General features: G+C 40.7%; 1 protein-coding gene across 1 annotated transcript in view; it reads right to left on the reverse strand.

The window, feature by feature from the left end:
* LOC307019867 (choline transporter-like protein 5-A) overlaps positions 1–14,378 on the reverse strand; it is a 79,086-nt gene that overhangs the window by 39,589 nt on the left and 25,119 nt on the right. The window contains 7 exon segments of the mRNA XM_079650968.1: positions 924–984; positions 3,452–3,586; positions 3,789–3,873; positions 4,310–4,382; positions 4,385–4,393; positions 9,614–9,687; positions 10,550–10,598. Of these exon segments, the coding sequence (XP_079507094.1) occupies positions 924–984; positions 3,452–3,586; positions 3,789–3,873; positions 4,310–4,382; positions 4,385–4,393; positions 9,614–9,687; positions 10,550–10,598 (486 nt within the window).

Below are 14,378 nucleotides of genomic sequence, written 5' to 3' on the forward strand. Positions count from 1 at the left end.
ATCAATCATCACTTTAAGAAAGGAAGGCCAGTCGATCCGGAAAATGTCAAGAACTTTGAATGTATCCTCAAGTGCAGTCGCAAAAACCATCGAACGCTATGATGAAACTGGCTCTCATGAAGACCCCCCGGGAAAGGAAGACCAAGAGACCCCTTTGCTGCAAAGGATAAATACATCAGGGTTACCAGCCTCAGAAACCGCAAATGAAAGCACCTCAGATTAGAGCCCACATAAATGATCACAGAGCTCAAGGAGCAGACAAAGCTCGGCATGCACTGTTCAGAGGAGACTAAGTGAATCAGGCCTTCATGGTCCAATTTCTGCAAATATCCACTACTGAGGAATGAACAACAAGAAGAAGATAATTGTTTGGGCCAATAAATACAAGGATTGGACATCAGACAGTGGAAATCTGTACTTTGGTCTAATGTGTCCAAAGTTGAGATTTTTGGTTCCAACCGCCGTGTCTTTGTGAGACACAGAGAAGGTGAGCGGATGGGTTTCTGCATGAGTGGTCTCACCGTGAAGCATGGAGGAGGAGGTGTGATGGTGGGGGGGCTTTAGTGGTGACTTATTCAGAATTCAAGGCACCCTTAACCAGCATGGCTAGCCACAGCATTCTGCAGTAGCCAAAAATATACCCTAAATATAATTCTGGATTTTTAACACTTTTTTGTTTACTAGATAATTCCATATCTGTTCCTTTATAGTTTTGATGTCTCTATTATAAATCTACAATGTAGAACACATTTAAATAAACAAAAAACTTCGAATTTGAAGGTGTGTCCAAACTTTTGACTGGTACTGTAAGTTGGAGCTGACAAAGGTATTTTAAAGAAAACATCTCAATATGTCCATTTAGACTTCTATGATCTAGTTTTAATATAAACAGATTAAATGTTCGGTAGGTATTTCTTTCTTACATGGTCTACTAGGAACGAGCATGGAGGGGCAGTCCTCGTCTCGTAGCACCTGAGAGACCGGCTGTAGGACACAGAGAGACAGTTCTGATGCTTTGTGCTACAAAATAATGTTTTGTCGGTATGGACCAATTTCCAGCCGAATTCACAGATGTATTCAGTCCTTGGCTACACCTTGAGATGTATTCATTTATTCAGTCATCAACGTTTGGACTCTGTATGACTCTTATGCTGCTCTTATCAAGGCACGTAACATGTTCCTGCTCAGTGTGTTCCATGGATGAAGTTTATGAGTCAACTTCATCAGCAGGGCCACGCCTCCACCCCCCGTCTGATCACCTGTTGAGCTACTTATACTGGTCAACACATCAAGCCTAAGTTTTATCCAATTTCACAACCCACCCTCCCTTTCATTCCATGTATCCATTGCCCCTTTCTACTTTCCCCTTTACCCACATCCCTGCATCCCTTCAATGTCCATCCCTCCTACATCCTGTCATCCATCCCTAATTTCCTCAACCGTTTCATCCCTCCTTCCCTACACTTCTTGAATCCTTAATATCTTCTCTCTTGATCCCATGAACCCGTAATCCTTTCCTCCCTACATTCCTTGATCCCTTTGTCTCAAAATCTCTACATCCCTTCGTGCATTCATTCAACCCTTTCTACATGCCTTTGACCCTTTATCACTCCCTTCCTACATCCATTTATTCATTCATCCCTCCCTCCTTACTGTACATCCATTTCTCCCAACCAACACCCTTTCATCCCACCCTACCTACATTCCTTCGACCCTTAATCCATCACTTTCGACTTCCCTTCAACCCTTCCTCCCTACTTTCTTTCATCCCTCCATCACTACACCCCTTAATCCTCTCTTACAGTCTCCCTTTATCTGTTTTTATAGTTTTGTCCTACCATATGGGGGCTTGTATTCAGATTGCCCCCCCCCCCCCCCCCCGAGTCTCCCTCTGTCTGGTCTTCACTTCATCCTCCAGACCAGCATGAACGACAACATCCCTCATCCTTCCTCAGCCCTTCCCTTTATGCTTAACACCCAATACCTCCTGAAATTAGACCTTTAGACCAGGGGCCCCCAACCCCCGGTCCGCGGACCGGTACCGGGCCGAGGAGGTGTTACTGTCGGGCCGCAAAATAGCTGTGAGTGTATCGTAATGTTTGCAGAATTATAAATATATACAAATATTTTATCAAAAAAAATTCAATGCATTTTTTAATTTTAATTTAATTTTATACCAGTCATATTATTTCATCCAAAACATACAAAAAATAAAAAAAAATTGGTTACTATAAGGTCTCAGCCACTTGTGCGCAGATAAAGTTACAGGTGGTGCGCCAATAGGAAGTGGAGCACACAGGAGACAACCGTTTAATCGCAGACTATTATGTTTGCGGGGGAATGGCAGTGCATACATTATTTGAGATATATTTCGAACTCAGACTTCATTTTAAGGACATTGCGGCCAGGGGTGTAGAGCTATGTTTTTAATTTGTAAAGCCTCCTTCACTTGATGAAATGGCTGCAGCATCAGGAGGCAGCCTCTGAGAAGTGCAGCACCAGTGCGTACACACCGCCTTCACTGTGTTCCCCACTGCAGGCGTGTGTGTAGAGGCGTGTGTAGGCGTGTGTAGAGGTGTGTGTGGTTGAACCGTAACAATGTTTCAACCACACACACCTCTACACCTACACACATCGAACGGCCCGATTATTCCCCCTATTACTCGTTGTATGAAGGAAATGTCCGGTCACAAAGGCGCATGATGTGTGTGTGTGTATGTGCTCTGCTCAGCTCCGCTGTGTGTGTGTGTATGTTCGGTGTGTTTGTGTGTGTCCAACAACGGCATTTGTTTTCAAATGACCATGAACATTAATTTACACACATCTGGCCAACTCCATAGGTATGTGGGTGTTCCCAAAATAAGTTAGTTTAATCTTAATCTCGATGTAGTGTTAAATGCTGTCAGAGTGCACCGGAACGAACCCCCCGGTATGACGTTATTATTGCTGGCAAACAAGCCCAGGGGTCTCCCTGGAATTTCAGTTATATCAATATGTGTACAGTGGTCCTAATTTGTTTTAATTGTATCCTGGTTTTAAACTTTGTTAATATGTTTTGGATGCATATTGTTCTATTATTTCTTCAGGCTGTTACATACAATTAGCCACTGTTGCCACCTATATTAGGCTATATGATATTATATATTATATTCATATTTGTAAAGCGGTCCTAGTTTTTTGTTTTAATTGTATCTTGGTTTTAAACGTTGTTAATAGGTTTTCGACGCATATTGGTATTTCTTCAGGCTGTTAAATACAATTAGCCTCCGTTGCCACCTGCTGGTGAGTAAATATTCAAATCAGTTAAAATTGACAACCGGTCCGCACATTTTTTTTAATGTATCTGCCCGTCCTTGGCACAATAAAGGTTGGGAACCCCTGCTTTAGACGACATGTTGTTGTGACTTAGTCCCTTCTAGCTAATGTGTATGGAACAAATAAACGTGTGTACCTTGTAAGGGCTATTAAAGCCAGGCTTACAGAAGTCTCTGTAATATTCCCAGTAGCTCTTGCTGAGTGTGTGTTGCATCTGCATCTCAGTGTATGTGGCAAACCTGTCAGGGCACTTTGACACACACACACACATCTGGAAGAAAAAGAAACAAACAGTACGATTTTATTAACATCTGTTATAGACATTTGGACCACATGCATCGAGGGATAATTTGTCTCACTTAATGAGCATTAGGCAATTTGTGGCCCTTTCTGCTAACGTGCAGTGGGACACATTCAGCATATCCTTGTCATGATCAATCTGCAGATAAGCATCCGGAGTTGTGAATGTGTACCTGAGTTGTGGGGCACTGCAGATTGATGAGTAGAGATGGGTTGGCACATTTCAAGATGTTGAAGTAGAAAAGGATGGGTTTCTTCCTGCAATACAGTGTTCATGTTTACAATATATTGGAATCTCAGAATCAATATTCTAGATGGTTTGTTACTCCGGGCTGTCTAAAGCTACTTTTATGTGTCCCGGACATTTATTTGAAAAGTGATTTCTCGCCGTCACATTCAAATTTTACAAATCATGTAACTCTTTTGTTTTGATTACATGCACACAAAATGACTAAGGTATTAAGTTAGGCAGTTTGGTGGTTATGTAGTGAGGTAATGAGTTAGTCAATACATCTGTTTGAATGTTCACCTCTCCTGATGGTTACGTGAAGGGTGAACACTGACTTGTGTTACTAAAGGGCTTTGAGAGGTTGAGAGACTAGAAAAGCTATATAAATACAATCTAGTTATTTTGTGAGTTAGTTGAGTTGGTAGGTAAATAGTTAGCTAAGCAGTAGGGATGAAACACACTTACTCATTGGGAGAGCCCTTCTGACCACAGAACTGGCCATAGCTGTTTGTCGGGTGGAGCACCTTCCTGGGATCCCATATAACCAGGCTGACAGACAGACAGACAGACAGACAGACAGACAGACAGACAGACAGACAGACAGGCAGACAGAAAGGCAGACAGAGAGACAGACAGGCAGGCAGACCAACAGAAAGACAGACAGGCAGACAGACAGACAGACAGACAGACAGACAGACAGACAGACAGACAGACAGACAGACAGACAGACAGACAGACATACAGACAGACAGACAGACAGACAGACAGACAGAGAGAGAGACAGGCAGACAGGCAGACAGACAGAGAGACAGACAGACAGACAGACAGACAGACAGACAGAGGGACAGGCAGACAGACAGGCAGACAGAGAGAGAGAGACAGACAGACAGAAGAGAGACAGACAGACAGACACGCAGACAGACAGACAGAGAGAAAGACAGGCAGACAGGCAGACAGACAGAGAGACAGACAGACAGACAGACAGACAGACAGACAGACAGAGAGACAGACAGACAGACAGACAGACAGACAGACAGACAGACATACATACATACATACATACAGACAGACAGACAGACAGACAGAGGGACAGGCAGACAGACAGGCAGACAGAGAGAGAGAGACAGACAGACAGACAGAAGAGAGACAGACAGACAGACACGTAGACAGAAAGACAGAGAGACAGGCAGGCAGACAGGCAGGCAGACAGACAGACGGACAGAAGACAGACAGACAGAGAGAGAGAGAGACAGGCAGACAGACAGACATACAGACAGAAGATAGACAGACAGACGGGCAGACAGACAGGCAGGCAGACAGACAGACAGAAGACAGACAGACAGACAGACAGACAGACAGAGAGACAGACAGACAGACATACATACATACAGACAGACAGACAGAAAGACAGAGGGACAGGCAGACAGAGAGGCCGACAGAGAGAGACAGGCAGACAGACAGAAGACAGACAGACAGAGAGAGAGAGAGAGAGAGAGAGACACCTAAGAGTTTATTGCATAGTTTTGCTAGTGTTCAACCATTCATCATCACTAGGTGCTAAAACATTGCAATTGCTGAGACAGACTATAATACATATAGTCATTACTGTGATTTACTGTACTAAGTTTTTGTTCTGCACTTGGGTTACAAAGAATTCATTAATATAATCGTTACATTTCGGTATGCTAGTATGTTTATTAGATATTGTGTTGCATGACATAATTGCATCTAATAACTCAAATGAAACACCAGTTAATGCAGTTTAGCTCCCAGATTTTGGACAGGCGGTAATGTTTTAAGTAGTAACATATTGCAAAAGACACACACAATTTGAGTTGCAATTGCCGAGTGGAGATGATAGTATAACCTGCATCTGTGTACTATATTCCGCATAGTAATATTACTTGTATCAAATACACACACACACACACTCACTCACACATACACACACACACACACACGACCGTGGCCTTGATATCCGAACCGTTGATGTGACTTTTCCATACTAGTGATCCTTTTCGTCCTTAACACATTCTAGCCCTAACCCTCGGCACTGACAAATGGAAAGAGCAAAGAAAAGGCAGATATGTGTGTGTTTGTGTGTGTGTGGCACAGATGAAATTGAAGCACGGATGAAACAAAAAAAGAGATGGGGGCTTAGTACAAGGTACAGACAGAGAGAGAGGGGGGTGATGTCATCATGAAGTGATGTCATCATGAAGTGATGTCATCCGTTTTTGGTAGCTGCAGAGCTGGAGTGGAGTGATTCTTTGTTTGTGAATATGTATGAATGTGTGTGTAGAAAGTACAGGTAGTGTGTGTGCGTCCAGTAGTGAGTACATATCATAGGATGATGGCACCAGCCACAAATAATACACACACACAGACTAATGTTACATGGAAGCTGGATGTAGTAGAACTGAAACCTATAATATTAATAATTAGGGCCGGGACTCGATTAAAAAAAATTAATCTAATTAATTAGAGGCTTTGTAATTAATTAATCGAAATTAATCGCATTTTTAATCACATATAAATATTTGACCTGAGAACAGTGAGAAGCAATTTTTTTCACATGGATTTTAGTATACCATTGAATAATGACCGAATACATAAGCTTAAGCAACAAAGCATTGTTTATTTTTTTCAAGGTGGTACTTAACCAAGACCAACAGAAAAGTGCAATATTTGCCATAAAGTGTAGCAATAGCATATTTAGGAATATAGTACATTTCAGAGATTCAGGTAGCCTATAGGTAGGTAGACCTTCTGTAAACTATAACACTTTGTTTTTTAAGTAAAACACAATACTTTCAAGTACATTCAGAACATTGGAAACCCTGACTATTAGAAAACATCTCTCTGTTGCTTCAGAGGCCATAACAGACTTTGTTGATTTACCAACAGTTGATTTAAAAAATCTAATCAATTTCAGTCCAAGTCTCTCAATAACCTTGGCCAAAACGATAAACAGTTCAACATAAAGTGCCAGTTGCACCAACAACGTAATAAATAGTTCAACATAAATTGTACCATTTAAAATAAAATAAAAAAGTGCCAGTGATTGACCTCAATCCCTCCTATTCTTCCAATATCCTGATGAAAAATAAACTCTCTCTGTTGCATAGGCCACTGTTTGATCAACGCGAATTGGGTGTGGGTCCTTGTAGTCCGAGTCGGGCTAACGTCCACGCTAGCTTCCACGCTAGCTGCTATATGTTTTGCATTGAGGTGATACTTGAGGCTTGATGTGCTGCGGTGATATGCGAATTCCTTTTTGCATAATTTCCAAACAACCGTGCTCTTATTGACGCTTCCATCCGTCCGTTTTTTAAAACAAAATGTCCCATCCACGGGGCCAAGCAAAGTGGTCTCATCAGCTTCTTCGTTCATGTTTGACTATTGTTCACTGTGGTTTGTTGTTGTCTGAAGTCATGAACGTTAGTTGGTGCCCCAGTATAATCGGTACCCCTGAAACTCATCCAGTGAGAAACGTTCCGCGGTGCAAAAATAAGTTCGATTAAAATGCGTAAATTTTTTTAACGCGTTAATTTTTGTGTAATTAATTAATCTTAATTAACGCGTTAAAGTCCCGGCCCTATTAATAATACAAATGCTGCACCACCCTGTATTCAAATTTGAGTGAAAGAGGATAATGCTGGATAGTGGATATAATAATGATGCATTATATTTGAACTGTTACAATTTGTAAAATTGTAAAATCTAAATTTGCAACGTTACCTGAATCATTTCAATATACTTAAAATACACAAAACACATTTATTTCAGATTAAAAGCAGTTCTGAAGAGGTGAGTGTTGATTTGTGATTTAAACATGGAGAGATTGGTGCAGCCACGAATTTGTTTTAGGAGGGAGGGGCAAGCAATGGAAAAGGCTTCCCTCCCCCCTGGTGTACAATGTTTTTCTCTGAGTTAGAACTACACAGAGAGTAGTTTTGCTTTGGGGGCTTTTTAATACGTTTTTGTGGAGTATATTGAGTTATGAGAATACATCTGAAGCCGCTTTAGATCCCTTTACTGGGAGTGCTAGGGGAGTTCTAACCGTTCCCAAAGGTTTGCCCACCAGGAGTTGTTTCCTCCTTACTGAGAGTTTTGTTTCAGACCGTAAGCAACCACAAATTGTGTGTATGACTAAACTCTGTCCCTGCACAGTGAGAAGGTGTTTGAATAGGCATTTGTAGAGAAAATGATGGCACAGGCCAGGCATGCAGCCCGCTCAGAACCGGTACGCCTTTTACGGGCACTGCAGTAGTGGTACATCAAAGATAGAAAGAGATGAAAGCAGCGTGGGGATGTGAGTGATCTAACCACACAGTGATATCATACTGGTAAATGGGATTTGAGGACCGCCTACAGATGATCTCATCCTCCTCCTCATCCTCAGCTGAAGCACAAGCTCTGCCCGCTGGAGGAGACTCAGCTAGAGCTCCAGGACTCTGTCAAACTGTTAACACTGTTACACTGTTACACTGTTAACCTTTATAGAAACAGTCTATGCTGTTAACAAGCCTGCTTTGTTATCCACAATGCCCATCCAATGGATGAGAAGTGTACAAAGTGCTGAAGAAAAACTAAATATTTAAACACCTGGCGATCTATGAGATTGCATGATGTTAAAAAACTGGAGGCAAGATTTATTAGACAATAGATTAGTGCAGGTTAATAAAAGCCACATGTAATGAAAGGCACACAGTTTCTTTGTGTGTGTCACTAAGATTTTGAAAGATGAAGAGGAAACAATAAAGATTGTATCCACTCGAGCAGGGGTTCCCAAACTTTGCCATGCCAAGGACCCCCATATAGCATTATCCTCTGGCGGGGACCCCCCTGTTGCCGTTTTTCTTTTTTAAATGATGAGTACATTATGATGGAAAATATGACAAATTAATCATACAGCTTAATACATTGTCTTAATATATATTTGTATTAATAATTAATAATCAGTTATTCTTCAAAAAACATTTTGTATTTATCTTTTGTTTGTCATTCATTACATTGATTGTGTCTTCTGTTATAAACATTCTTAACACAATATTAAACAGCAATATCAACAGTAAACATATTTTTAAAGCATTTTTAAAGTGATTTCTGTCTTTATAATATTATATAATTTTGAACAGTATTATGAACAATTAACATATATTTTTAGCATTTTTGAAAGCTATTTATATATAATATTCAACAGTAATATTAACAATAAACATATTTATATTCATATATATAAACAACAATATTTGCTAGATCCGTGCTCTCATCCAGCTGCAGAGTGAAATATTCACTTGCTCCAAAAGCTGATAAGGTACTCAGTTTCACTCTCTATAGCAGCAGCTCGATTCTGATTGGCTTGAAGGGCGGTCGTGTGATTTTAAAACAATAAAATAAAATATTAATAAATGCAAATATTAAAAGATTGGCATCAAAGGACACATAGATTGATAGATATGCAGTTATTAATAACATCTAAAAAAAAAAATGTAACTTTAAAAAAAGAAAAAAATGACCCTTTCCCTCAAACTTTGCGTGACCCCCCTGGCGGCCCCCCACTAGAGAACGCCAAATCAAAAGAGGCGTTTTCCTACACGCAGGGCAGTGTGTGTGTGTGTGTGTGTGTGTGTGTGTGTGTGTGTGTGTGTGTGTGTGTGTGTGTGTGTGTGTGTGTGTGTGTGTGTGTGTGTGTGTGTGTGTGTGTGTGTGTGTGTGTGTGTGTGTGTGTGTGTGTGTGTGTGTGTGTGTATACAGTAGACTCACCCACTATTCCCAGGACCACATATGAGAGTATGGCAATGATGAAGATCAAACAACATAAGATATCAGTGCAGCTTCTGAAAAGACAAACAATAATACAAAATATACAATATTCATAAAAGAGTCATATTTATTATTCCGCAATATTCTGATAGACTTTTTTGTTTTAAGATACAATTTGAGTTCAAAATTATCCTGAGGCTTATATTGTTGTTTTTAGGGAAGTGATTGTTAAGATAACATTTCAATAATACATACACTATGGGTGCCGTACTGTAAATAAAGCATTTTTATTATTTGAGTATTTTCTGCCTCTGGCACCGCTACAGGCTGGACAAAGACAGAAAGAGAAAGTGTTGTAATGAAGAGGAGGGAGAGAGAATGTATTCCTCTTTATTGAAAGAAGGAGTTTAAGATGAAATAACTCCAGATTTTCTTACAGTGACAAAGCAGAAATTGCTATTATGATGCAGTTGTTTACAGTAGCAAAGCTGGAGTGTAATATGTAACCACGAGCAACTGTGATGTCATGGTGCACTGAAACACCGGCACCTTTTGTATCAGGAAATTCAAGATTTACAGCTGGTCATAAGTTATTTTGTTATGTAAATGCTTCATTTTGCATCATCCTCTAAAAGAAAGACATACAGTACATTTTTTTAAATAATATAACCACCCACCTGCGAGGGCAGCCCAGCTAAGGTATGTGAAATCCAGACATTTTAAGAGCTTGCATATCATACATTACATTGGGACCCTGTATTTGAAGGGTTAAATGACTCTGAAAATGGGAAACACTAAAGGGCAGGAAGGAGAGCTTGAGCATGGATTATCCGGGGAATAGTAGTGAAAACATAAATAATGCAATAATTCAGTTTAGACATTACATACGCTAAGGTATCTCTGTTGCTTTGATGCAAAGCAAGATGACTGATTTACCTTCTGCGGACTGGACCTCTGAAGGAAGCATCAAACTTGTGTGGTTCTCCTGGAGGAGACACAAATCAATACAAATATGTAATGCACTATGTACAAACACAGTCAATTCATTACCAGGTGAGGGGAGGGCTGAGGTGTGTAGCAGACGGTTGCTCAAAGTGGACAAGCCACAGTTTGCATTGCGAAAGTATTGTTGCTCTGTTGTTTGTGAGGACAAAGAGCTCCTGTGGCTCCTGTAGCTTCTCTACTCTGCTGTGATTGGTCAACCCTTTAGAGAACTCCTGTGTGGTTGAAATTATGCTACAGAGTAAATCTACACAATGAGTTGTCTTGGAGTGTTTATTACGAACAAACAAACCAAACAAGCTTTTTGCAGAAAATTACTCAGCATCAGAGAGTACATGCACTTGGCAAGAGTCTGGAGTTCCGAGTAAAGGGTTCGGGTCTGGGTATTCTTTATCTGTTGGTGGCCCCCCTCCCTGAAAGCAGAACTCCTTCCACCAGTCCCTGACAGTAACCTTGAATGCCTCATAATTCGTTGTTGTATGAGTCTGTGTTAGAGGTAACAATCCCACATATGGAATGGTATAACCAGTGTCATAGCCTTAAAAGGAAAAATTCACATTGGTAAGTAAAATAGAGTTTAAACAGTTGTAATTCACTTTTTACACTGAGGCCGGCATAGGTTCAGAGTGGTCATAATTCTCCTTCTACACTGAGGCAAGCTAAATTAAAAGAAGGTCCAAAAGTGTACCACTTCTTCAGTATAAGCATAGTATTATAAGTATAATACTTCGTCTCTGAGCACTGGGAAAAGCACTATATAAATCTTATGATAGCTAACTGCCGTTGTTACCGAACAACGTGTGGCATGACAACTGGTGACATTCTATAAACGGTAGGCAGATGTATCAGGGGCTTGAGGAGCCAATGTCGAATAACCAGGAAATACACATTTCGATCGCATCTTCTGTTGTTTACATTCATCTTTTGTTATATTTGGCTCCATAGGAACACTTTGATGCACATTCAGTACCAGTGTGTGAGGTTGTGGTTGCGATGCCGATATCCGGACGCGTACAGCGAGGACTACAAAAAATGAAATGAGGTGACTGTTCAAAACATTGCAAGCTTGAATAAATCATTTAAACCAGTTATTTTTGCCAGATGTATTACTGTACATTAGGGATGCTCCGATTGCCAATTTTGGGGCCGATCGCCGGAATCAGTATCGGCCGATACCGATCGACGATCCGATCGAATGGGCGGGGCCTAAATGGAAGATTTAAACATCACTTTAAATCTTCCATTTAAAGTGATGTTTAAAACTCAGTTAATGCTCATTCACTGGAGCTTCCACAAACAACAACCAACATAATTATTACATTCAAATGATGTACATTATTCAAGTTATAATAACACGGGAGAAATGAGCGCAAGCGCTCTCTCTCCCTCTCTCTCTCTCTCTCTCTCTCTCTCTCTCTCTCTCTCTCTCTCCCTCTCTCTCTCCCTCTCCCTCTCTCTCTCCCTCTCTCTCTCTCCTGACAGCCTGTCAGTATCTCATGCAGCTCTCTGATCCAGTAATGAGTGACCCGACAGTGAAGAATAAATATATGTATAACTAGTCTAGCTAGTTCCAGAGGTAGATCAAATAGCTAAGTGTGTTAGGTCTAACTCTTGTGTGTTTCTCCGCTCACCGGTCCGGCAGGTGGAGCTGCAGGATTTCTGCTTCACACACGTTGCATTCTGCTATGCATTACTGTCTTTTTTGGACACCTTAAAATACTGCCAGACCGGTGAAGCCATTTTGGAGAGCTTGTTTTGCCGCGCACAGAGAAAAGTGTCATGTATTTTACGTCATGCGATCGGCTCTCGCAATCGGCATTTTTAGAGAGCACCGATCGATCGGTAAAGAGTGAGTATCGGCCGATCTCGATCGGTGACCGATCGATCGGAGCATCCCTACTGTACATCATTCTTAATGTGATACCAACTCCATCTGAGACCCATGTACACCTTCAGACAGAAAGTGAAGCACACGTTTACTCACAGTCTGAAAACAGCGTGGAGAAATCTGCAGCTGTGGAGCTGTGATCCGCTCAGGGTAAACTGTGTTACGACTTCTGTGGCTATCTACCAGCGATCATGTTTAATATGAAAAACTACACACATGTATCCCTTACCAAAACGGTATTCTGCACTTTGCAGCACTTATCCAGATAAAATGTGTCTGTTGGCTTGGTTAACTTTCGTTATGCATCGATACAGCGACACAATCCGAATGACGAGGATACTCACATACGTTGAGAACTAGAAACACATTTATTCTTTTTCACACTGTTGTGAACATGTTTTCGTTTCTATCTTAAGGTTTATGCGTTTATCTGTGTGGTCTTTGTTCTCATATGTTGTATCTATTTCTGTGTAACTTGGTAATATTAATATGAATTCCTTGTTATTGTTATCTTTCCATCTGTCAGTGATGATTATACCTAGCTAATACATAACAAAACACATGGCCTGATTTGCATATTTGAACTTAATGTGTGCACTAACAGTTATACATTTATATGTGAAATTACCACTTATCACAACATAATGTAGGCTTGCAGGCTGATTGATAAATCTGATCTTGGTGGGTCTTAATGAGGCTTGATACAGACCTGAGTCAGTATACTATTTCAAAGGCTGCGAAGGTGGTTCATCAAGTGCAGATAGATCAGCGGGTAGGCCTACACCTGCTTCATGCTGACGACCGGGAGCGGGAGGGAGCACTGCTAGCGCCGTGGAGCAAACGGCCGTAACAGTATACTCTCCGGAGTCTGAGAGCCTGGCCCTGCATCGCTGCTAGATGAGAGCATCATTTGCAGGCAGCTCTCTCACGTTACGCGCGCCGGAACCAACAACCAGCCTTTACGGGAAGTGAGTTCCGTTCATAAGATAAAACACATACAACATTAATTCTACTCGATATTTGTTCATTTAAATTTCACTTTGAATGCTTGGATATTCTCAAAGGGTAAATAAAAAGAAAGTATAATAATAAAAAATTTAAAAATACAAATTACACTTTCTCGAGCTTTCTCAGAGCGGGCCAATGAGTAAACTGCCTATGGTGGCTATGCCACTGCCTCAGCCCCCGTACGGTTTAACAGGTTATGGTAAATTCAGATTTAACATTGTAAAAAAATAATAATTATAGTTTCCGTCCAAAAGAATAGTGAAAACCACCCTTGAATGATGGGATAGTAGACAAAAAGCTCTAGGAATCCAAACTATAACATATAATAAGTACCCCATATCAAGATTGATGCAAAACAAGTGAAAGGTTTAGAAAAAAAACAATTCTGGGGTCATTTGGGTGTATTTGCCATATCTCTTGAACCCAATGGTCGATTTTGGTGATTGAAGCCTCTTTTGAACTGTTAGAGACAATACAATCGAGGGGGGGTTCCTAAATCCATCTAAACCAGGGTTACTCAAATACAAATATTAAAGGTCCAAAAAATAAAATTCAATAAGAGAAAGGTCCGTTTATTACGGTCATTCAAACTTTTAAACAATTGCAACAAGATTCTTAACACAAGGTTTCAAAAACTTAAATAATCTGTATGCAGCAGTTTTCATTGTTGTTGTGTCTGTGCTTGATCCCTCAGAGTCGAAGTGTAAGAGCTGCACAGTTTTGAATAAAGGCAGCTGCACCCTCTTTCATTCAGCATTCCCATTATTGCTTTATAAATGTCTTGCCCCCTTGTGTGTCCACTGAGGTTCGTCAGGCCCAACACATATTCAACAAACTCCCCCTTTGCCTCCTCATAAAATCTCACAA

Source organism: Notothenia rossii (genome assembly GCF_949606895.1).
Source record: "Notothenia rossii genome assembly, chromosome: 9".
In the NCBI taxonomy this organism is placed as follows: Eukaryota; Metazoa; Chordata; class Actinopteri; order Perciformes; family Nototheniidae; genus Notothenia; species Notothenia rossii.